Source organism: Natrix helvetica, assembly GCF_964273705.1.
Source record: "Natrix helvetica genome assembly, chromosome: Z".
NCBI lineage: Eukaryota > Metazoa > Chordata > Lepidosauria > Squamata > Natricidae > Natrix > Natrix helvetica.
Window position 1 is genome coordinate 136,993,223 of NC_138554.1, and position 25,129 is coordinate 137,018,351.

At 42.5% G+C, this 25,129-nt stretch overlaps 1 protein-coding gene across 1 annotated transcript in view; it reads left to right on the forward strand.

Moving 5' to 3' along the window:
• VILL (villin like) overlaps nucleotides 1-25,129 on the forward strand; it is an 88,642-nt gene extending 63,513 nt beyond the window's left edge. The window contains exons 15-20 of the mRNA XM_081970199.1: nucleotides 2,956-3,101; nucleotides 4,882-5,026; nucleotides 8,959-9,147; nucleotides 18,866-18,934; nucleotides 21,898-22,140; nucleotides 24,180-25,129. Of these exons, the coding sequence (XP_081826325.1) occupies nucleotides 2,956-3,101; nucleotides 4,882-5,026; nucleotides 8,959-9,147; nucleotides 18,866-18,934; nucleotides 21,898-22,140; nucleotides 24,180-24,293 (906 nt within the window). The 3' untranslated portion in view covers nucleotides 24,294-25,129. The remainder of the gene's footprint in view (nucleotides 1-2,955; nucleotides 3,102-4,881; nucleotides 5,027-8,958; nucleotides 9,148-18,865; nucleotides 18,935-21,897; nucleotides 22,141-24,179) is intronic.

Here is a 25,129-nt window from a genome sequence, read left to right on the forward strand (position 1 = left end):
TATGGCTGGTTCTCACACTTACGACCACTGCAGCATCGAGTTAGTAACATGGTCGTTAAGTGAATCTGGATTCCTCACTGACTTTGCTTGCCAGAAAATGCAAATGTCATAAATACGAGTCAATTGCCAAGCATCTGAATTTTGATCAATTGACAACTGACTTGTATTTATGGCATTTGCAGTTTGTGGCAAGCAATCTCAACGGGGAATCCAGATCCACTTAACAACCGTGCTACTAACTTAACCACTGCAGTGATTCTCTTAATAACGGTGGCAAGAAAGGTCGTAAAATGGGTGGCAAATTCACTTAACAACTATCTCACTTAGCAACAGAAATGTTGGGCTCAATTGTAGTTATAATTGTAGCTGGAGGAGGGGATGGTTTTGTGCTCTGCCTAGATCCCACACAAGCACGGATGAAGATGCACTTTGCGTCTACGCAGAGGTGGGTTTCACATGATTACACTATACCACCGGCATTCCATGAGTGCATGCAGCCTTCCACGCATGTGCTTTGCTCACACGCGTGGCTCCCACACATACACATAGCTTAGAAAATGTGGCTAAATAGGACGGCATAAGCACCGGGCTGGCCACCTGCAACCATTCCAAACCAGCTGAATACCATCACTGCTTCCCCCGCCCATTTCCTAGGGTACCAGTCCGCAGCCCTGGATTTGGGGACCCCTGCATTATAGGGCAATGCTGAATAGGTTGATGATGTAAGTTGGAAGGGAACCTGTCATCTATGAATTTTTTTAAAAGTTTTTTTTTCATTTTTCCGTTTTCATAACATACAACCACATGTATACTATTACATAGCCAACATCGTATTGTTTGCATCAATTAGTCTTACCATTAACTCCCAAAAGCAATTATTGGCTCTTCTGCTCCCCATACACCATATTCGTACCTTATCCATCACTTTCTTCTCCCTCTCTCCTCCCCCCCACTCTACCTCCTTTCTTCCCTCTTTCGCCCTTCTCTTCTCTACTTCCCCTTCCTCTCCTCCTCTCTCCCCTTTCCACTCCTCCTTTCTCTCCTCCTCTTCCTCCCCCCTGCCCTCTCTCCTATCCTTCTCTTCTTCCCTTACCTCTCTCCTCTACTTCACACTCTTCATCTCATTTACTCGGTGTATTTCAGTTTCTGAGCAAACGCCATTTTACGTTGATGGTATTTATAATTCCTTTTCAATATATATATTTAATTTTAACATATATCTTCTTTTTTAAAGAGAGAAAACAAAGTATACATATATAGTCATTATTCTTTTAACACACACACAAACACCCTGCCTCATTTTGGCCGAGATGTAGACCTGGTTATAATTCCCAGCTATTTTCGTCATTATATTTATATAACAATGCATCCTTACACGCCCCCACCTTGTGATTCTGTCTTTAAATCTCAGTAGTCTCCCATTGTAGGTATATCTCATGTTCCCTCTCCATCTTTCCATATCTTGGTTTAAATTACCCTTAATTGTCTATAAATGGCAATCCTTACGGTTCATCTATGAATTTTTATCTTTCTTGCACGGGGAAAGAGCGGTTTGAATTTTTGAAAACTATTTTAAGGCATGTTTAGAAAGTAAGCTTCAGTTTTGCCTCTAACCCATCTCAAAGTGGTGAGGAACTGTGCCACTCACATTATTCATTGTTGTTGTTGAACATATCTGTCAAATCCTCTGGCCGGAAACATGTCAGTTTGATTTTTATTTTTATTTTTGGAAATGGGAAATGTGCACTTTAGTTCTCCCATTTTATTTTTTATTTTATTTTATTTATTTATTTGATTCAATTTATCAGTCGCGCCCTCTCCGCGAAGGGACTCGGGGCGACGTACAATCAAATATAAAGGCATGTGGCATGGAGGAGGTAAATACATCAACAATTAGCAATACAAAAAGTAAAAGCCACAAAGTTAAAATAAATAACAATAAAATTAATACAATTAAAACAATTAAAATACCCAAAAGATTTAAATATACAGTTTAAAATTGCCAGGGAGGTTAGAAGTTCTGATTAAGCCAGGCCGGCTAGTTGGAACAGGTGGGTCTTGAGTTTCGTGCGGAAGGAGCGGAGATCGGTCGTTGTCCTGATATCTGGGGGGAGGTCATTCCAGAGGGCTGGGCCCATCACAGAGAAGGCCCTACTCCTGGGCGCCGCCCTCTGACACTGCCTGGTGGACGGCACCCGGAGGAATCCCTCTCTGTGAGAGCGGATTGGTCGCAGGGATGTATGGGGCAGGATACGATCCCGCAAATTTACCGAGACCTTTACCGAGTACGATGTGGCAGGTGAGACATGATAGCAGTGTTGCAATATTTGAGGGGCTGCCCCAGAGAGGAGGGGGTCAAGCTATTTTCCAAAGCACCCGAAGGCCAGACGAGGAACAATGGATGGAAACTGACCCAGGAGAGATTCAACCTGAAAAATAAGGAGGAATTTCCTGACAGTAAGAGCAATCAACCCATGGAACAGAAGTTGCCTTCGGAAGTTGTGGGAGCTTCATCACTGGAGGCTTTCAAGAAGAGATTGGAATGGCCTCTGTCAGAAATGGTGTAGGGTCTCCTGCTTGGGCGGGGGGTTGGACTAGATGACCTACAAGGTCCCTTCCAGCTCTGTTAATCTGCAGAACTTTTGCACTCAGGGAAGAAAAATCAAATCCATAGGTACCTGTGAGAGGCCCTTCTTTGATGTTCTTTCTAATTCTCTTGTATCAATGGGGGGAGTTAGGTTGTGAAGCTATAAGGAGAACGTCCGTCTGTTCTTCTGTCGTGTTTTGCAAGTGTCTGCTCACATTTTCGGGATCAGAGAAAACCCGGGAGCTACAGGAAGTGTAAGGAACTAGGAGTGGCTTTGGAAGGACAATTATCCACTTGCCTTAAAGGATGATGGGCTTTGGGAAGAGGGTGCAGTGACTAAATCCACCTTGACCTGGGTTTTCTGTTAGGGATGCAGTGGGGATGAGCGAGAGATGGCAAAGACTGTGGCAGATGTCATCTCCAAGTGGGACAAACAGACCGTTCTGGAAGGACAGGAACCAGCTGAGTTTTGGTTTGCCCTTGGAGGCAAAGCGCCCTATGCCAGTGACAAGAGGTAAGATCGAGAGGCTTGTTACATCACATTCTCTTCTCCTTCCTCCTCCTCCTCTTCCTCTTCTCCATGAACCCCTTCTAACATTGATAATGTGACTTAATTTGGTAATGAAATGTCTCCAAGAAAGCAACCAAGCTCAAAGAGCACCAAAGATCCCACAGTTGTCTTCCTCCTCCTCCTCCTCCTCCTCCTCCTCCTCCTCCTCCTCCTCCTCCTCCTTCTCTTCTTCTTCATCTTCCTTCTTCTCCTCTTTTTCCTCTTCTTCCTCCTTCTCTTCTTCTTCCTCTTCTTCCTCTTTGTCCTTTTCCTGCTCCTTTTCTTCATCCTCTTTGCCCTCCTCCTTCTTTTCTTCTTCTTCCTCCTCTTCCTCCTCCTTCTCCTCTTCTTTCTCTTTGTCCTTCTCCTCTTCTTCATCTTTCTCCTATTCTTCTTCCTTCTCTTCCTCCTCCTCTTCCTCTTCTTCCTCTTTGTCCTCCTCCTCTTGCTTGGGCAGAGGGTTGGACTAGATGATCCTTCCAACCAGCAAGGTCCCTTCCAACTCTGCTAATGCACCTTCTGTTAATCCTCCTCCTCCGTCTTCCTCTTCATCCTCCTCCTTCTTCTGACCTTCTGGCTGTAGAAGCCTTGAGACATTGTATATGTTTGTCTCAGGACACTCATAGAGAGAATATAAATAGTCCTCAACTTACAATCATTCAAAAGTTACACTACCACTGAAAAAAGTGACATATGACCCAGAGGCAAGTTCCTACTGGACCGGACCAGTTCAGCCGAACCGGTACTGGTTTGCCGGCCTGGGTCACCGGAACCAGCAGTGACCCAGGCTTGCCACACCTCTGAACCAGTTCCCCAGTCGGCGCAGCGTGTTTTTTTTTTTCAATTTTTAATGTTCTGCGCATGCGCAGACCTATTTATGGGCAACTGCACACACACACACACACACGGAGCGCAAAATTGCACTTGCATCAAACCGACAGTAATGCCGGCAGCACCCCACCCCTTTTATGACCAGTCCCCACACTTACAACCATTGCAGCCTCCCCATGCTCATATGATCAGAGTTTGCGGACTTGGTAACCAGGTGTCCACTCCCAACGTTGTCATAGTGAGAGAAGGAGGGAGACTGCATTCCACGCATACTGTCGGCTGAAGTCGGATCTCAGATTACTGCAGAAGGCTTGGGAGGGATGCACCTCATAGGGAAATGTGATTTATGACACAGACTGAGGGGAGGGAAGGAACGGGTAAAGTTCAGCTATAAATCAAACAAAGCTTAGATTTGACTGCGAAATGATCTTGCCTATGATGCTCCTAGTAATTGACTAGTTTTGTATTGAAACTTGGCTCGATATTCATGAATCAATTAGGGCATTTTTAGGAAACCTTACACCAGGATGTGATATTACAGTTTCAGCGCCCCGGGATCATGTAATCACTTCTGACAAAACAGATTCAATGGGGGAAGCCAGGTTTGCTTAACAACCATGCAATTCACTTAACAACCGTGACAAAAAAAAAAAAAGCTCATAATATCAGATACGAGCCACTTCACAATCATCTTGCCTAGCCATGGAAATTGTGGTCCCTATTGTACTGTGCATTTTTTGTACCATTAAAAAATACATCTTAAAAGGAATCTCCATGAACATTTTTAATCAGGGAGCCGAGAACCTGACTTCCTTCCTTTTCTAAGAGTCTCTACCAGCACAGAGTGTGGAAATAAATTTGTTTCAACCTTTCTTTTTTCTCTCTCCTTTTTCTTCTTCCCGCGACGTGAAAGGTTCCAGGAACGAGTCCCTCAGTATCAGGCTCGCTTGTTTGAATGCTCCAACCAGACCGGCCGATTCATCATGACTGAAATAGTGGATTTTGGCCAGGATGACCTGGATGAAGAAGATGTCATGCTGTTGGACACCTGGGAAGAGGTTAGTGTGAGATGGATGATCTAGAGCAGGGGTCTCCAACCTTGGCAGCGTTAAGACTTGTGGACTTCAAAGCCCAGAGTTCCTCAGCCAGCAAAGCTGTGTGTGGCCCGCCTGGGCTCCGTTTTTGGTCGCGATGGCTTCCTGCAGCCTCTGCCAGTGAAAACGGAGGTCGGGGAGGCCATGCAAGCTCTGTTTTCACTGGCAGCAGGATGCAGGGAGCACTTAACTGACCTATGTCTGGTTTTCAAACTTACAACCACTGCAGCATCCAGTTAGTAACATGGTTGTTAAGTGAATCTGGATTCCCCACTGACCTTGGTTGGCAGAAACATTTTTGATCACAATTCAGATGCTTGGCAATTGACTTGCCTGTAGGGCATTTGCTGTTTCTAGCAAGCAAAATCAATGGGGAATCAAAATTCACTTGGCAACCATGTTACTAACTTAACAACTGCAGTGATTTTCTTAACAACAGTGGCAAGAAAGGTAGTAAAATGGGGAAAATTCACCTCAGCCCTCTGCCAGTGAAAACGGAGCTCGGGAGGGCTGCACGTGGCCTCCTGCATCTCTCTACCAGCCGCATTGACCTCCTGCAGCACTCTGCCGGTGAAAACAGAGCTTGGGACGGCTGCACGTGGCCCTCCCGAGCTCCATTTTCAGCCGCGTTGGCCTCCTGCAGCCCTCTGCCAGTGAAAGCGGAGTTTGGGAGGGCTGCACGTGGCCTTCCCGAACTCCGTTTTCAGCCACGTTGGCCTCCTGCAGCCCTCTGCCAGTGAAAGCGGAGTTTGGGAGGGCTGCACGTGGCCCTCCCGAGCTCCATTTTCAGCCGCGTTGGCCTCCTGCAGCCCTCTGCCAGTGAAAGCGGAGTTTGGGAGGGCTGCACGTGGCCCTCCCGAGCTCCATTTTCAGCCGCGTTGGCCTCCTGCAGCCCTCTGCCAGTGAAAGCGGAGTTCGGGATGGCTGTACGTGGCCCTCCTGAGCTCCGTTTTCAGCCGTGTTGGCCTCTTGCATCCCTCTTCCAGCCACGTTGACCTCCTGAAGCCCTCTGCCAGTGAAAACGGAGCTCGGGGAGGCTGTGCAAGCTCTGTTTTCAGTGTGGCAGAGGCTGCAGGAAGCCATCGCGGCTGAAAACAGAGCCTCAATGAGTGACATTGAGCTGAACCCCCCCGCAAGGTCAAACACAACTCTGATGCAGCCTTCAATGAAATTGAATTTGACACTCTTGATCTAGAACCTGCATGCCTGGCCCTTCTTATGGGGCATGCAAGCTTTTCTGTGCGAACTTTGTTTTCAAATCGAGGCTTAAAAGAATGACTAACTACCAATAAACCAGCAAAGGGAAAGAAATATCCGTCTTTAGAATTCCTCCACTTACAACCATTCATTTTGCAACTGTTCAAAGTTACAACAGTGCAGAAAAAGGTGACTTACGACCGTTTTTCACACTTGCAATGATTGCGTATATCCTGTGTCATGGGACCAAATATTCAGTTGCTTGACAACTGGCCTGTATTTATGATGGTTGCAGCGTTCCTGGGTTATATGAACTTTTCTTTTTGCGACTGTCTGACAATCAAAGTCAATGGGGAAGCCAGTTTCATTTAACAACCGGGTTACTAATTTAACAATTGCAGGGATTATCTTAACAACTGTGGCAAGAAAGGTCATTAAATGGGGCAGAACTCGCTTAACAACTGTCTTGCTTAGCAAAGGAAATTTTGGACTCGTGCATGGAGGAATCCCTCTCCTCCAAGCATTAACAAGGATTAAATACAATTGTCTTCCAGATTGGATGTTAGGACTACAACTCCCATAAATTTTAGCCAGGAGGCTAGGGATCTGAACTCCAATTCAGGGGTCAGGAGTTGAGCTTATAAAAGTCTTGACCAACTTACTTTCACTATCGGTTCGTAAATGTGAGTGCGCATGCGCAGAGCGTCAGAAACTGGGCGTGATGATGTCTGGGCAGGTGGGCGGAGTCTCCCGCTGCTACCGCTACCAGTTTGCCCAAACTGGATAGAACCGGCTGACTTGCACGACTTAACCACGTATCTTATATATACAAAGCACTTAATTTTCTTACAACTGTTTAGAGTGTCACATACATGTCGTTTTAGTCTTACAACTGTAATCGAGCTGGAATTATAGCGATAAGTCATGGCAGTCATTAAGCAGGTCACCTCACGACATCACTGATCACAAAGGACTTTCTTAGCACATTTGCACACCGTTTTTTTTTTTTTGCAAACAGAGCCATTGTTAAGTAAAGTCCATTATATCCAATAGACAATTTTGCTGGAAACCAGAAGTTGTAAATTGGGTCACATGACAAAGGCTATTGCAAACCTCCATAAATTTGGGCCAGTTGCCAAATACCCCAAATTCCAATCCCGTGACCAGAAGGGCCATCAAACTTCAAAACCAGTCAGTTGCTCTATCTTTGAAAGGTTGCTAAGCAATCGGCTGTAAATTGAAGACTATCTCTCTACATGGGGCTTCCCTTGAGATGCACTCGGAGACTACAGTTGGTCCAGAACGCGGCCGCGCGGGTGATTATGGGGAGGACTAGATACTCCCCTGTAATACCTCTCCTGCGCGAGCTGCACTGGCTTCCTGTGGTCTACCGAGTGCGTTTCAAGGTTTTGATTATGATCTTTAAAGCGCTTCATGGCACAGGACCTAGTTACATGCAGGATCGCATCCTGCCCCACACATCCCTACGACCAATTCGCTCACACAGAGAGGGACTTCTCCGGGTGCCGTCCGCCAAACAGTGTCGGGGGGCGACACCCAGGAGCAGAGCCTTCTCTGTGATGGGCCCAGCCCTGTGGAATGACCTCCCCCGTGACATCAGGATTACTTCCGATCTCCGCTCCTTCCGTGTACAGCTGAAGACCCACCTCTTTCAATTATCTGGCCTGGCTCAACCGTAATTTTTCTTACTCCTCCTGACTGTCTTTTTAAATTTTAAATTTTAATTGTACATTGGGTTTCTTACAATTGGGGTATTTTAATGATGATTTTTAACTGTCTATGTAATTTGTTACCTCCTCCGTGCATGTGTGTCTTTGTATATATGTATGTTTATGTGTTTGTACACATGTTTTATGTTCTATATGCTCCATTGTACGCCGCCCCGAGTCCTGTCTGGAAAGGGAGCGGCTAATAAATCCAAATTTATTATTATTATTATTATCTGTATTATAACATCTGGCAGTTTTGAGATACGTTGACCTACATCATATTCCTGGCTGAGGAATTCTGGGAATTGAAGTCCACACATCTTAAAGTTGCCAAAATTGCCAAACACTAATCCACGATACAGGCAGTCCTCAACTTACAACCACAACCGAGCCAAAATTTATGTTGCTAAGTGGGGCAATTGTTGAGTGAATTTTGCTCCATTTTATGACTTTTCTTGCCACAGTTGTTAAGTGAGTCGCTGCATTTGATAAGTTAGTAATGTGGTTGTTAAGTGAATCTTGCTTCCCCATGGATTTTGCTTGTCAGAAGTTCGCAAAAGGGGATCACATGATCCTGGGGGGGACACTGCAACCATCATAACTGAACCTGTTACCAAGCATCTGAATTATGATTACATGACTGTGAGGAAGGATGCTGCAAAGGTTGTAACTGTGAAAAACCATTGTAAGACACTTTTTAAAATGCTGCTGTAACTTTGAAAGGTCACTAAACGAACTGTTGTAAGTCAAGGACTAGCACGCCTGTATTGGAGTTTATCTAACTGTTAATGTCCTGTCATCGCCACTAGGTGGTGCTAACACACGTTAGGTCCTAACGTGTGTTAGCACCACCTAGTGGCGATGACAGGACACTCTTTTTCCCAGCTTCAAATGAAATGGCATCAAGAATGAATATATCTCTATCTAGCTCTTTCCCTTCCAATTAGCTTCCTCTTTCCCCTTCTTCAGATTTTCCTTTGGGTTGGGAAAACCGCCAACAGCTATGAAAAGACGGAGTCCATTTCTGCAGCCAGAGAATATTTGAAGAACCACCCAGCAGGGAGGGACGTAGCAACCCCAATCATCATGGTCAAACAAGGTCACGAGCCCCTGAACTTTACCGGTTGGTTCACTGCCTGGGACCCTTACAAGTGGAGTGTAAGTAAAGAGTGATACATTGTTCTCATCCAAAAACAAGCTTGTGGTCACCTGAACGTTGAGTAAAAATTGCTCATTACTTTTCTGGTGTCTTTTTTTTTTTTTGTAACTTATTTTTATTTTTAAACAAGCAAAAACATAAAACACATACAACTTTCTTCCGTTTCATATAGCGTGTCGTTTGGTTACAAGATTTTGTGCGTCCTTTCCATGGTCACCACTTACAATTATACACCGAATCACAAATTGTTCATTAGATAAACATAAGTACATTGTTGTTATATGTCAATTTTTCAAGTGTAATTATTGTTCCTTAATTTTAAACAAAATATTCTAAATATTGAATCCATATATACAACATCATTTTGCATCAATAGTTCAACTCCAATTATTATTCCTACATTTTAAAGAAAATATTCTATATATTGAAATCATAAATACATCATTCCATCACATCGTTCTAATCTGTTTAACAGTGCTAAACCCTTATAGTATTGCATATATTGTTCTATTATTCTTAAAATATAAACAGTTCTCCCACTTTTGCCATTACCATGATTTTTTACCTAACCATTGATAAAACAAATCCCAAAGATTATAAAATTGTTCATCTTCTTGTTCTCTAATTTCAAATGTCAATTTACTCATTTCCGCACATTCCATAATATTTTGAATAATTTCCTCCTGCGTTGGTATTTTCTCATTTTCCCAATTTTTTGCAAATACAATTCTAGCTGCTGTTAAAACATTTACAATCAAATATTTCAAGTCTCTATTATATATTTCTGGTATAATTCCCAATTCCGCAAGTCCACCACATATGGTAATATGAACCCGATGTCTGATGACATTTCCAACACTTTTTTGATTTATTCTTGAACATTCTTGCTATTCTTGTCGGGGATAGATGCCACCTGTAAAACATCTTATACAAATTTTCTTTATATGCTGTTGACATTGCCATTTTGTAATTTTGAGACCACAATTTCTGCCACTTCTTTAATTCGATCCCATGCCCAAAATTCCCCCCCCAAGCTATCATAGTTCCTTTAACTTGTTCTTCTTCTAACCTAACCTCTAGTAAGTGCCCATAAACTTTTAAAATTACTTTTTCATCAGTACCCATCAAAATTTTATCTAACTCAGTCATTTTATCATAAAAACCTTCATCTTTATGATCCTTGTCATATCTAGATTGTATTTGCACATATGAAAACCAGTTCAACTTTATACCTTCCTTTTCCCGTTCTTGCATAGATTTAAGTTCACCCTCTGCATTCAGTATTTCACCATATCTAACTGTTTGTTCCTTTTTGTATATTATTGTGTATGAAAAGGCTTCAATAGTTGATAGCTAGACTGGATTTTTTAAATAATATTGTCTTTTAATCTTCTCCCAATTTAGTAGCAATGCCTCCTATAGATAATGTCTTCTAAAATACCCCTGTGTTTTAGTTCCCTTGTACCGTAAAAAGGCATGCCATCCCAACAATAGATAATGTCCTTCAAAGGTCAATAGTCTGGTATTCCTTAGTGTTATCCATTCTATAATCCACATCAAACTTGCTGCCTGATGATATAGTTCCCAATTGGGCAGGTCCACTCCTCCTCTTGTTCTTGCATCTTGTAACAATTTTAGTTTTATTTTTGCTTTTTTCCCCTGTATATGTACTTCAACACTATTTTATTTAAGTCATCAAAATATTCCTTCCCTAATCTAATTGGAATCATCTGGAACAGTTATAAAATTCTAGGTAGAATGTTCATTTTAATTGTAGATATTCTCCCTATCATCGAAAGTTGTAGATTTCCCCATTTCTTCAGATCCATCGCGATCTGTTGTTTGAGTTTATAGTAGTTGTTGTCTTTAAGAGCGCTGCATCTTGCTGTTAAATATATCCCCAAATATTTAACCTTGTTCGTAACTTACATCTCCAAGGTTTCCGCCAACTCTTCTTTTTGTCTTGTTGGCATATTCTTTGTCCTTCGTTTTGTCTTTATTTTCAATCCTTCTGCTTTTCCATATTCTTTTATTCTTTCTATCAATTTAGGTGCTGTTTCTAATGGATCCTCTAGAACAGTGATGGCGAACCTATGGCACGCGTGCCACAGGTGGCACGCGGAGCCATTTGTCAGGGCACGCGAGGCGCTACCCTGTCAGCTGGCCAGAGGGTCGTCGGAGGGTCGTTTTAAGTGTTCCGAAGGCTTCAGGGACCATTCCGAAGGCTTCAGGGACCATTCCGAAGCGCTTAAAACGACCCTCCGAGCAAACTGGAAGTCACTTCCGGTTTGCTCCGAGGGTGGTTTTAAGCATTCCGAAGGCTTCAGGTAAGCCTCTGGATGGTCCCTGAAGCCTCCGGAGGGCCTCCGGGGGGGGCGGGGGAGACTCTTTTCGCCCTTCCCACGCTCCTATAAAGCCTCTGGAGCCTGCAGAGAGCGAAAAAAGCATGTAAAAATGGGGAGGGATCACGCGTTGTGCGCGCATGTGCACTGGGGGCGCGCGCATTGCATTATGGGTGCGGCACGCTTGCACACGACCCCCCTGCGCTCCCCCCACTTGTGGCACGCGAGCCAAAAAAGGTTCGCCATCGCTGCTCTAGAATGAAGACCAAGTCATCTGCGAATGCTTGTAGCTTGTATTCTTCCTTTTTTATTTTCATTCCTTTTATTTCTTTTCCTTCTCTGACATTTCTATTTAAAACTTCTAACGTTAAGACAAAAAGTAATGGTGATAATGGCGGTCTCGTCTCACCCCTTTCTTTATTTCAATAGACTCTGTCAAATCTCCATTTATCATTATCTTAGCTGTTTGTTTATAATATATAGTTTGTATGGCTTGGGTAAATTTCTCACCAAAGCCCATCTGTTCCAGTTGTAACAGCATAAAGCACCAATTCACCTTGTCAAATGCCTTCTGAGCATCCAAAAATATCAATGGCAATTGTTTTTCAGGATGTGCCTCATAATATTCCAAAGTATCTAAGATTATTCTCATATTATTTTAATTTGTCTCTTTGGCAGAAACTCATTTTGATCAGAGTGAATGAAACTACTTAAGTATTTTTTAAGTTGTTCTGCCAATATTGAAGCAAACAATTTATAATCTGAATTTAACAGGGAGATTGGTCTATAATTCTTAATTTGTAGTAAATCGGCCTCCTCATTTGGTAAAAGTGTAATATATGCTTCTGACCGTGATTTGGGTATTCTCCTCTCTGACATCACTTCATTCATAACTTCTAATAATGGAAGAGACAACGATTCCTGCAGAGTCTTATAAAATTCCACTGGTAGCCCATCCGGGCCGGGGCCTTCCTGTTCTTTTGTTTTTTAAGTGCTTCGGTTAGCTCCATCATAATTATTTTGCCTTCTAGCATTGTTACAGTTTCTTGGGGTATCTGGGGTAAGTTAGCTTCCTGTAAGTATTGTTTCACTCCTGCATCTTCTGTATTCTCATGATCATATAGTTTACAGTAGTAATCTTGTATAATTTCTTTCTTCTCCTCATTCCCATAACAGGTTTGCCCTTGATCATCATTAAATGTAGTATCTTCTTTGAGTCTCTCTCTTTTCTCAGTTTGTATGCCAACCATATGCCTGGTTTATTAGCATTTTCAAAGTAATTCTGTTTAGCACCCCTACTTTTTTGGGCTAATTCCTCTTTTTCCATTAACCCAATTTTGTGTTTAACCTTATCCATTCTTACTTTAATGTCCTTCTTTTGTGGGGAGTTTTGTAGTTCTTTTTCAAGACCCTTATATTCATTGTCAAGTCCTTTAAGTTTTTGTCTTTTCTTTATATTTCTCTTCCTTGTGTAGTCAAATATCAGGCCTCTGGTATAGGCTTTCATCGTGTCCCAGATGTGACTGTTGTTTTTTGTGAGTTATAGTCCATATTCTTATCTACAATTCCATTTAAATCTCCCATCATACAAATATTTAAGTAATCCAAATCCATTATTTTCCTGTGTAAAAAATTTCCTGTAAAATTCATCTTGCTTATCATTAGGCACATAGATTGCTATTAGGAGCATTTTCTTATTATTGTCCATAATTTCCACCATCAAAATTCTTCCATTGTCATCTGTATACATTTGTTCCACTAGGATTGTATCTTTGATGTAAAGGATCACTCCTCTTTTCTTACAGGTTGCCAATGAAGTAAACATTTTCCCCAGCTTTGGTTGCCTTAATAAGTATTCATGTTGCTTTTGAATATGCACTTCTTGTAGACAAATTATATCCAATTTTAGTTTCCCTAGTTTGTGAAATATTTTCTTTCTTTTATTTGCTGAATTAAGTCAATTTATGTTAATTGAGATCATTTTCTTCTCTTCCATATTTATGTTTTATACATAGGATTTATTGCTCTGGTGAGTCTAGGTTCTCGTCTTTCTCTAATATCCACGCCATCTACAGCACCTTCTTCTATCTCGATCTCGCCTACTGCTCCTTCTTCTTTTTCAGTTGAAGCTGAAGACGCAACTCGTGATTCTGTCACCAATTTTTTATGTCCGGTCTCCTCAGCCTTCCCTCTGAGAAGTTCTTCGAAAAATGCTTCTGCTTTTTCAATTGAATCTATTCTATATCTTTGTCCTTGCCATACAAACATTAAATCTTCTGGTATCAACCATCTGTAATTAACACCTTTTTTGAGTAGGATTTTAGTCCAAAATTGATATTCTCGATTCTCTCACTTTTCTTGGTATTTGCTTCAAAAATACAATCTCCTTGCCTTTGTACTCCAGTTTTCTATCTCTTGCTTTTTGCATCCTAATTGCTTTCTAATCCTAATATTTGCATCCTAATTGCTTTCTTGGTAAATCTTACATAAACTTTCCTTGGCAGGTCATTTCTCGCTGCATACCTTGTATAAATGCTTCATCTATAGCATTGGCTATCTTCTCTTGGGTTAACTCTAGGGCATTTGTCAAAATTTCTATCATTATTTGTAACAGGTTTTCACCTTTTTCTTCTATGTTTTGGAATCTTAGAAAAAAATCAGACCTTTCCATCTCCCAATTCAGTATTCCAATATTATATTTTTCGACCACACTCAGTCTATTACCCTGTTTCCCCGAAAATACGACATGTCCTGAAACTAAGGCCATGCCAGATTTTCACGGTGGGCAAAAATATAAACCCTCCCCCTAAAATAAGCCCTAGTGAAGGGGTGGGTTTAGCCAGAACAGGGGGCAGCCCTTCCCTTCCCCGGTCACCTCAGGGCTTCTTGGCCCCTTAATCGGATCAATTGGGCCGCTCTGTTTACAAAACAGCTAATTTGCGGGTGCCGCTCAGGCCTCTGTCTACAGCAAACGCCGGTCACTTTTGCAGCCAATTGCTGCTGCAAAAGAAGCTGGAGCCCAAGCAACACAACCCAAATGCCTCATGCCCTCCTTGCCTAACGGTGACAGTCACAGCTCGCAATTCTGTCCATGGAACAGGAAAAGAAGGCATGGAAATAATCACACCTGGGACATCGGAAGAAACCCTGCGAGGAGATGCTGCTGCCGAAGTTCAGGAAATCTCCCCCCCCCCAACCTGCAAAACGTCCTTTCAAAGAGGAGTTTCACCAGGATGAAGGTGACACAAACGCCACCTTCAGCCACCTCTTCATCCTGGTGAAACTCCTCTTTGAAAGGACGATCTGCAGGTTGTGGGGGGAGATTTCCTGCACTTCAGCAGCAGTGTCTCCTCGCAGGGCTTCTTCCAATGTCCCAAGAGTATGGATTTTAATGCCTACAGGAGGTAGGAGCTTCTCACCTGCATATTCACATTGAACGCTCGAAATGGGGCATTTTTGTGAATGGATTGAAAATGGGGAGGGAGATATTCCTGCCTCTGCCCCTGCTCTGAAGGTCAGAACAGGATACGTAAGAGATGAAATCCCCCCTCCCCATTTTCAAGAGTTTGAAAAACGCCACATTCCAAGCCTTCACATTATCCAGGATTGCAGGATTGAAGGCATACGGGAGGGAAGATTTTGTCTCTTATCCTGTGACCTTCAGAATGGGGGAAAGGCAGGAATATCCCCCTCCATATTTTCAAACGGTTTGCAAAAACGTTCCATTTCGAGCCTTCAGCATATTGCAGGATTGAAGGCTCGGAATGAGGCATTTTTGCAAACGGCTTGAAAATGGGGAGGGGAGATTTTCCTCCCTCTTATCCTGTTCTGAAGCTCAGCACAGACTCAGAATAGCATAAGAGGCAAAATCCCCCCCCCCCCTTTTCCTGGTAATCGTTCTTTCCTTGGGATCTCAGCGCAGACGCACATCCCCCAAATGCTCTATCCAAAGCCTTCTCTGCATCTGTGCAGAGCTCCCAAGGAAAGGATGGTGTGTGGGTGTGTGTGAGAGAGATCCCTAACCCACCCCCCTCCCAAGGCAGCCACATCCTTCCACTAACCTGCTTTCCTGCTCCATTCTCCACTGCCACGTGCAGGACAAGAAAAGTAGTTTGTTAGTTTACTTCCAACTTCGTGAGATTTTTTTTTTTTTTTGCGAGAACTTGGAAGGTATTTTCTGGAATTTTTTTTACCATAGGCACACAGTCTACTTTTCTTGTCCTGCACGTGGAGTGGAGAATGGAGCTGGAAAGCAAGTTAGTGAAGAGATGTGGCTGCCTTGGAGGGGGAAAAGCCCCCCGCGAGGCCAGAGCAGCACAGTCAGCTGTTCCGTGGCCAGCAAGCAGGACAGGCGAAGTCCAGGATGCAAGGAGAACTTGGGTCATTGTGGCCGCAGGCAAGCAGATAGTGGGACGGAGAGGGTGGGGCTGGTGGGCTAGCTGCTTCCTGCACCTGAAAAATAGTAAGCCCTCCCCCTTTAATAAGCCCAAGGCCATATTTCGTGGGTCAAAAAAATATAAGACCCTGTCGTATTTTTGGGGAAACATGGTATCAATCTCCCCAATTTTCTTCTCTCTTTGGTCACCTTTTTCTTCAATTTTTTGTAGTCTATCTTCATATTTGATCACCATTTGTTGAATACTATCAATTTTTTCATCAGTTTTAACTGCCTTTTGTTCCATGTTCTCCGTTCGTTGTTCAATTTTTCCTGTTGGTTGTTCTGTTTTCTCAATTCTTTTTTCCATGTTTTCTTTTCTCTTTTCAATGGTATCTGTTTTTACTTGCAAATTCTGAATTCCTTGCATAATCATCTCTAAGGTAACTGCCTTCTCTCCCTTTTCTTTTTCCTGTTGCAACATTGTCTGTATTGATCTTTGTCCTCCTGCTGGTGAGAAGGAGGGTGTTGTTGTTGCAGGGCCGGTGGTTATTATTCTTTTACTCATCTCCAAAATTTTCTGTATTATAATCCACTTGGTATAAAAATCAATTGTAATCTAGAGTGACCATGAGGTAATCAAAGGTTAAAAAAAGGAAAAAAGGAAAGAAAAAAGTCAATTATAATCCAAAGTGACCATGGGGGGGTCCAAGGTAAAAAATGTGAAAAGATAAAAGAAAAAGAAAAGAAAAAGGCTGAGAAAAAGGAAGAAGATTCTGTGGGAAAAAAGCCAAGAGTAAAACAAGAAGGCAAAATGGAGACAGTGGGTAGATCTACTATCAAAAATGTGAGAGGGAAAAAGAAAAACGATAAAAGATAATAAGAATCTTCAATCTTTTCTATGCCATAATCCAATTGAAAAAAAAACAAAAATTGAAAACAACCAGATACGAGACCCAACTTCACAGCAAAAAGAAGTAAACACTACCACCAGCAAAAAAGAAAAGAAAAAGAAATAGTTTCAAGGTTTCTTGTAAAGTTAAATCTCTCTAAGCAAAAGAAAAATAAATTCAAAACTTTTGTAAAATGAGAGCCTTTCAAGATCACTCCAGGCTTACTCTTACAGTTGTTATCTATTCTCTCCAGGCAGAATTTCAAGGACTGAAAATTTCAGAGTGAGCACCTGTGTAAATAACTCTTCTCCTATCAGTCCTGGCTGAGCCAGTAACCTTGGAGAGCAACCTTTTCCAAACAAAAAAGAGAAACAAAGTTTCAAAGCCTCTAGGTGGCAGTGTTACTTATCCAAAACTTTCCCTCTCTGTATTGCGTTCTCTGCCTTATTAAGAGAAAAGAATGAAATAATAAAAAGCCAAATGAGAAAAAAGAAAATAGTACGATGAACTTTAAACCGCTGTATATAAAAAAAGATTCTTAAACAGTGGAACAGTAGAATTTAGTTATCAAACAGTTCAAAAAGTAAAAAACAGCAAAACGGAAAAGAAAAAAGCCCGCTCCATTTAACACTATGCTGAATAGAAAGTCCAGTCAAGCTTCCGACAACAAAAAGGAGAGGAAAAAAAGTAAAAACTTTCACTTTGACTGTAACCTTATATTCACCGCTTGCTCTCTCTCATCAGTCCTTATTTTAGATTAGTTCTCTTCATTTAGGGTGTTCTCATAAATCAGAAAAAAGGTAAAAATCTCACCATGAATGACACGCTCTCTCCTGCACTTTCACTTCCGAAGCTGTCAGCAGTTTCACCAGCCTTAATGGCTGCTTCCTAGCCGCTGGCAAAAGAGCTATTCCTGGATCACCAGAGACTTTGCGGTTGTCTCTGGGATCGGTAGGATATGCCCCTTTCTATCACCCTCTCTTCGGGATGGTTTAGGCCCAGTTGGACCGTCCTACAGCTGGAATTTTGGCAGCAGTGTCAGACCCCCAGGTTGACCATCGTATCACCGCAACGTCAGCTTCCGGTACCCACACTTTTCCCATGTCTTATTGAAAACTCAAGTCTTGCAAACCATGATGAGCAATGAAGTCCAGGTGTATAGCCCCATCTGGGGATGACGATGATATAGAGAAGATTGCAACGCAGCTGTAAAATTAAGATCAGAAGAAAAAGATGAATTGAAGAAGAAATCTAGGTTTAATCGTGAAGTAGGTAGCCCATAGATGCCCCAATTCGGTCATCGTTTCTGAGTTATTTTCCCACCTAAGTAGAGAAACAGAATGAGTAAGGCTGGAGAAAGAAACAGCAGTAGAGGGAAAAATTCCTGCTGGCTTCCCCACTGTGTTTCTTTGTGGGAGTCTGGCAAGGAACATTGGAAATCTTCCTCCTTCCCTTCCTCTTCATCTCTTTTTTTCATCTTTTGTTTCTTTCTCCCTCCCTCTATCCCCCTTCCTTCCTTTTCTTCCTTCTTGTCTTTCTCTCTCCCTTTCTTCCTCCTTCTTTCTTTCATCTTCCTTCCTCCCTCCCTCTAGCCATCTCTCCCTTTCTTCTCTCTCCCCTTCCTTCCTTTCTTCCTCCAGCCTCCCTCTCTCCATTCATTCTCCTTTCTTTCATCTTCCTCCCTCCCTCCCTCCCTCTAACCAGCTTTCCTTTCTCCTTCCCCCTCCTTCCTTCTTTCTTCCTCCCAGCCTCTCTCCCTTCATTCTTCTTTCTTTCATCTTCCTTCCTTCCTTCCTCAGCAAAGTTCCTGCAGAAATTATTGAATGTAGTTTAATTATTTTGTAAAAGTTGTACTTTGCAAGGCCCTTCCAAAGCTCCAGAACCATAACAATAGTCCAACCTCAGTGTAATTAAAAGAAGGATACAGTTAATGGGCTGAGAAAATGTTAATTAAAAGCATCTTCTAGAAGGACAAGCTGGTTGTACAATTTCCATTTCCTTGCCTCTGGAAAGTGTCCTTCAGATTTATGCCAGCTACATTCCTCCGTGGCTTAATTTAGCCACCCATTTGTTTTCTAAACCATGATCCTTTCTCTTCCCCTCTTAGGATGGGAAGTCATATGAACAGATGAAGAGCAGTTTAGGAGATGTATCTGCCATATCAGAAATCACAATGGTGAGTTTATCTGATTGACCGCAGAGGTTGGGATCTGGGGGTTGCCTCCTTTCCTTCCAGGAATGTGGGGGAGCAATATATAAAGCAAATGAATTAAGGGGACATCTGAACAAGGACAACTTCCCCATCTGCATTGCTGTTGAGCCATTGAGCTTATGGTGGCACAGTATTGCAGGCAGACGCTGCCCACTGCCAACAGTTCGATCCTGACCAGCTCAAGGTTTACTCAGCCTTCCATCCTTTTGAGGTGGGTAAAATGAGGACCCAGGTTGTTGGGGGCAAGAGGCTGACTCTGTAAACAGCTTAGAGAGGGCTGTAAAAGCACTGCAAAGCGGTCTATAAGTCTAAGGGCTATTGCTTTTGCTACTGTTGTTCCTAGAAACTCACCCCAGTTCTGTCTACAAGCCAAGAGCACATGTGAAATCAAAAGCAGGATGCCCAAATCAATAATGAAGTACCAATAAAGAAAACTATTTATAGCTCGGGATTGAAATAAGATAGTCCTTAATAGTCTTCTGGCCATGATCCAAACTAACAAACATTGTCAACAATAATAACGTTATCTTGCTTGGATAATGAAATGTCTGCAAGAAAACAACCAATTTCAGAGAGCACCAGGGAGCCATCAATAATGAAGGCCCAGTGGAGTATTTCATTCATCCATTCATTCAGTGAGCATTGGAGGAATATTATCCAGAAAATAAGGGGAGGGACTCTTACAGACCAAAAGATCCATTCATATTTATATATTTTTTTATTTTTAATTATTTGTTTTGTCAAGCGTGTGTAAAATAATAGATATAAGTATATACAAGTTTATGAATACAGGGAATGGATGCGAATAAATGGGGACAGTAGAACAGGGACGGTAGGCACTTTGGTTCGCTTATGCACGCCCCCTTTACGGACCTCTTAGCAATGGGGTGAGGTGAGCAGTAGACAGCCTGAGGTTAAAGTTTTGGGGGTTTGGGGAAGAAACCACAGAGTCAGGTAGAGCCTTCCAGGCATTGACCACTCTGTTGCTGAAGTCGTATTTTCTGCAATCGTGTTTGGAGCGGTTTACCTTGAGTTTGTATCTATTGTGTGCCCGTGTATTGTTGTGGTTGAAGCTGTAGAAGTCGTTGACAGGTAAAACTTTGTCATAGATAATTTTATTTATTATGCTCAGGTCAGATCGAAGGCGGCGTAGTTCTAAGGCATCTAAGCCCAAATTTTGAAGCCTGGTGGCGTAAGGGATTCTGTTGCGAGCAGAGGAGCGGAGGACTCTTCTTCTTGTGAAATATCTCTGGACTCGCTCAATTGTGTTAATGTGTGTTATGCAATGCGGGTTCCAGACAAATGAGCTGTATTCGAGAACTGGTCTAGCAAAGGTTGTGTATGCTCTGGTTAGCAGTACAATAATACCAGAGAAGAAGCTACACAAGATTAGGTTAAGAACTCTTAGTGCCTTTTTGGCAATGTTGTTACAGTGGGCTCTGGCACTTAGATCATTAGAGAGGAGTACTCCAAGGTCCTTAACAGAGTGGGGGTCATCTGGGAGGTCATATCCCCCCAGCTTTTATTTTACGTTTTCAGGAAAGGAAGAGAAAACGATATTCTCATACATATGCATAGGACATAGATGATGTAAACAGAGATACTTATAATTAGCAAATCTTCAGTGATGGCACAGGGGAAATGTGTGCCTAATTGTTTTGGCATGCCCTGCCTTATAGTGGCAAAATCCATCCAGGCTGGCTGAGAAGTTATGGGAGTTGAAATCCCTGCAGGCTGATTGTGGAATTCTGGGAGTTGAAGTCCACACAAGGTTGAGAAACACTACATAAGGGGTAGGCAGAAGAGCAGGTAAACTCGTAACCGAGCAAGCAAGTTGACATGCAGAACTTTAATGAAATAACTGTTATTGATTTTCTCATTCCTTCAACCCAGCCCTGGATTAGCTATTAAGCAAAATAAATAAATATTTAGGTTTACAAACAAAGGGCACCACAAAGTTTTCTTCCCCACCATCCTTGCCCTCATGCTCAAATTTAACCAACGTATTTGTAAGTTATCATTCTCTGACAGGTTTGGCTTTATTCTGCATTGTTAAATAAAGTATTTGTTTTGGTGTGGTGAGTTGCTAAATTTTTAAGGGTTGGGTTGAAGGTGTAGACAGATACCACCTTGGTTTCTGTCTCACGGTGTGAGTTTTGCTTCCGTCAATTGGCACCATGATTGGGTTGTGTGTGTGTAAGGCATTGTGTCTCAACCTTGGGCACTTGAAGAGGTGTGGACTTCAACTCCCAGAATTCCCCAGACAACCATGCTGGCTGGGGAATTCTGGGAGTTGAAGTCCACACATCTTCATGTTGCTGAAGATGTGTGGCCCAGACAAGCAGCCTGCAGTTGGGTTTTATTTTTATTGCAGTATATTCAGGGGTGGGATTGAAAAATGTTAGCCCGGTTGCTGAGCGGGCATAGCCTTGGGGGGGCATGGCCTACCCCACCTCCTCATGGCGGGATGCAAGGTTTCAGCCTCTCCAGGCTCTGGAGGCTTTCTCCGAGCCTCTGGGAGGGTGAAAACTGCCTCCCCATGCTCCCGAGGCCCTACGGAAGCGGGAAACAGGCCCATTTCCAGACTTCTGGAACTTCCGGGTGGCCTGTTTTTCACCCTCCCAGAACCTCCACGAGGGCCCTGTACTTACCTGGCATTATGAATGGACTGCGTGGAGACTCCGGGGAGGGGAGGGGTGGGCGGGGCCAGCCGGTCCTTATAACAACCGGTTTGGCGAACCAGATGCAAAATTAGCATCCGGTTTGCCCGAACCGGTGCGAACCGGCTAAATCCGACCCCTGATTATATTCCTGATTATTCCTGGGTTCATCCGATCAACCAATATTAATTAAGGTAGGTAAAATTCCTCCGCTAACTGATGTACAAAGCGCCTCTCCATTTCACAAGCTTTCCTTTATTTCGACAGGATCTGAAAAATGCTAACTTCAACCACAGAAGTACCAGCAATAAGCCTGTCACTGCCAACGCAGACATTTCAGAAGCCAGGTCAAGTCTGCAGGATGACCAAGCAATTACTCATAGTAGTAACTGTAACAACACCAACACAGCTTGGCAAGAAGCAAATGAGATTGGTACATTTCCTAGGGATCTGCTGATTAACAAGACGGTGGAGGAGCTTCCGGAAGGGGTGGATCCCACAAAAAAGGAGGTAGGATGGGATGTCCCAATCAGCATTAATGTAATGGTAGGTTCACACAATGTACAATTTTGGGGTCCTGCCCAGATGTTTGTTCTAAGACACTCATGAACTGCATCCCAATAACAAGGGAAGGTAACTAGGCCTTCTTCACAGAGGCTGTGGCCATATTTGGGGAGGGCGGTTGACTTTTTCAGAAATGGAGTATTAAAGAGAATATCTGTAGCTCAGTGTTGAACTGTGGATTCCTTGGTGCTCTCTGAGCTTAGTGGTCTTCTTACAGAGTACTGATGATGCTACCTAGTTTGGTAATGAAACGTCTCCAAGAAAATCACCAAGCTTAGAGGGCAAAGGATCGCACAATCCTCCTCCTCCTAGCCCTGATGATATTATCTATGTAGTTCAGGAATGAAATATCCAACCAAGCTCAGAGAGCACCAGGGACCCCACAGTCCTTCTCTTCCTCTCTCCTCTCTTCTGCTTCCTCGTCCTCCTCTCTCCAAATCCCACTCCCTTCTAGCACGGATAATGTTACCTAGTTCAGTAATGAAATATCTGCAAGAAAACAACCAACCTCAGAGGACCCCACAATGGTGTATCTGCATCCTTTTCACATACAACATGTGGGTGATTACAGTTCTACTCTGGTAGCCTCTGGAAAAGGATTGTGCCAACTTCAGTATTGAGAAGGCCTCAGATAAAGTTGTGAATAGAGAACACCCTAAGAATGGTACTGTACTAGTATCTGTTGGTATTTCACCCATCCTTCCATTCCCCCGCCATCAGAACTGATTAAGTTTTTGGAATGAGAAGCAAAATGTGTTGTTTCTTCTTCTTCTTCTTCTTCTTCTTCTTCTTCTTCTTCTTCTTCTTCTTCTTCTTCTTCTTCTTCTTCTTCTTCTTTTTCGTCTTCTTCTTCTTCCTCCTCCTCCTCCTCCTCCTCCTCCTCCTCCTCCTCCTCCTCCTCTTCTTCTTCTTCTTCTCTTCCTCCTCCTCCTTCTTCTCCTCCTCCTCCTCCCACTTCCTCCTCCTCCTCCTCTTCTTCTTCCTCCTCCTCCTCCTACCACGTCCTCCTCCTCCTCCTCCTCCTCTTCTTCTTCTTCTTCTTCTTCTTCTTCTTCTTCTTCTTCTTCTTCTTCTTCTTCTTCTTCTTCTTCTTCTTCTTCTTCTTCCTCCTCCTCCTTCTTCTCCTCCTCCTCCTCCCACTTCCTCCCCCTCCTCCTCCCTCCTCCTCCTCCTCCTCCTCCTCCTCCTTCCACCTCCTCTTCTTCCTCTTCTTCTTCTTCTCCTTCCTCCTCCTCGAGGTTAAGAACAGTCCAGTTGCCTTTTCAAATGGCACATTTGAGATAACTATGACCTGGATGGCCAAGAATATCCAAAGATATAATAGAATTAAAAAAAATTGGATATTTTTTTAATTTAGGGCCAGCTCCAAGTTCTGAAGGAGGACCCTATATTTGTGGAGTGCAGGGTTCATCCTAGGAGAGCATTTACAGCACGTGTGAATGTAGCCAATATATTGATTTTGGAAAGGAACATAATTTTCAAAGTTTGGAGTTGTAGTGGTGCTACACAATCGTCTACCTGAAAACTTCACCCCAAGGGCCAAAAGATATTCTGCATTTTAAGAAATTCTTTCTAACACAGTCAAGAGGAAACTTCTACCAGTTTCAGAAGTGTTCCAATTTGAGGATCTATTTGCAGACAGTCCTCAACTTACAACCATTCATTTAGTGACTGTTCAAAGTTACAACGGTACTGAAAAAAAGTGACCTTTTTTTCACACGCCCATTGCAGCATGGTCATATGACCAAAATTCGAATGCTTGGCAACTGGCATGTATTTATGACAGTTTCAGTTATCCATTTAATAACTGAGGCAAGAAAGGTTGTAAAATGGGGCAAAACTCACTTAACAGTCACAAGACACCTTTTTCGGTCACTAAACAAATAGTTGAAAGTCGTGAACTACGTCTTATTATTTATTTGTTAGTAAAGGAAGAATAATCCATTAAAGGGGATCTCTCTCTCTTTTTTTGGTTCTCTTTGCAGTACTTCCTATCTGATGCAGAATTTTTGGATATCTTTGGGAAGACAAAGGATGCATTCTACCAGATGCCTACATGGAAGCAGCAAAATGAGAAGAAACATTTCGGATTGTTTTGAACAAAAGGACGAGTAGTTGGTGACACCTGAAAACAGGATTGTCTACAGGGGGGGGGGGGGCACAAAGGTTAAGATGGGGCCACAAATTTATCTTAAAACTGTCAATGCAGGTAAAAAAATTGATGGGACTTTGATCGCTCAGTGGCTTATACCATCTTGACTATTTTGACTTCCTGACTCAGAAAGAAGATGGATCTTGGAGGAAACTTTCCCAAACTTCAAATGGACAATTTAAAAAATAAACTCTTCTCGAAATCTGTATGGTCAATAATAATCTTAATGAAAATGATTCCCTACTTTTTCTCAGCTGGAAAAACAGTACAAAATTGTTCCATTATTTTCACAAGAAATACGTGAAAGTTTTTCTCAATTGTTGTTTATTTTTAAAAAAATATTATTTTATTTAGATGTTCTACTTAAAAGGAAGCAAAATGAGGCTGCCATTTGGGAGATAACTGACATATAGAGATAGTTGTATGTGAAAATATTTGACTCACTACTTGTCTGAAACGGGTGGAAATGAAGGAAGAAGTGAAATGCACTGAGTAAAACTCAATACATACTGTATTTTTAGATGCCAAACAGAAATGCGGGAAGGACTTAGAAACCTATAATATATATTCATGGTCAATTTTGCAAATACAGGTAACCCTTGAGTTACAAGCACAATTGAGCCCAAATTGTGTGTTTCATATTTAATGAAACATTTGTTAAATGACTTTTGCCCTGTTTTACAACCTTTCTTGCCACAAATCAGGCATCAAAACACAGATTTTTCTAAAAAGTTCCATTTTAATTATGACAATAAAAAATGCAGACTTGATAGTGGACTATAA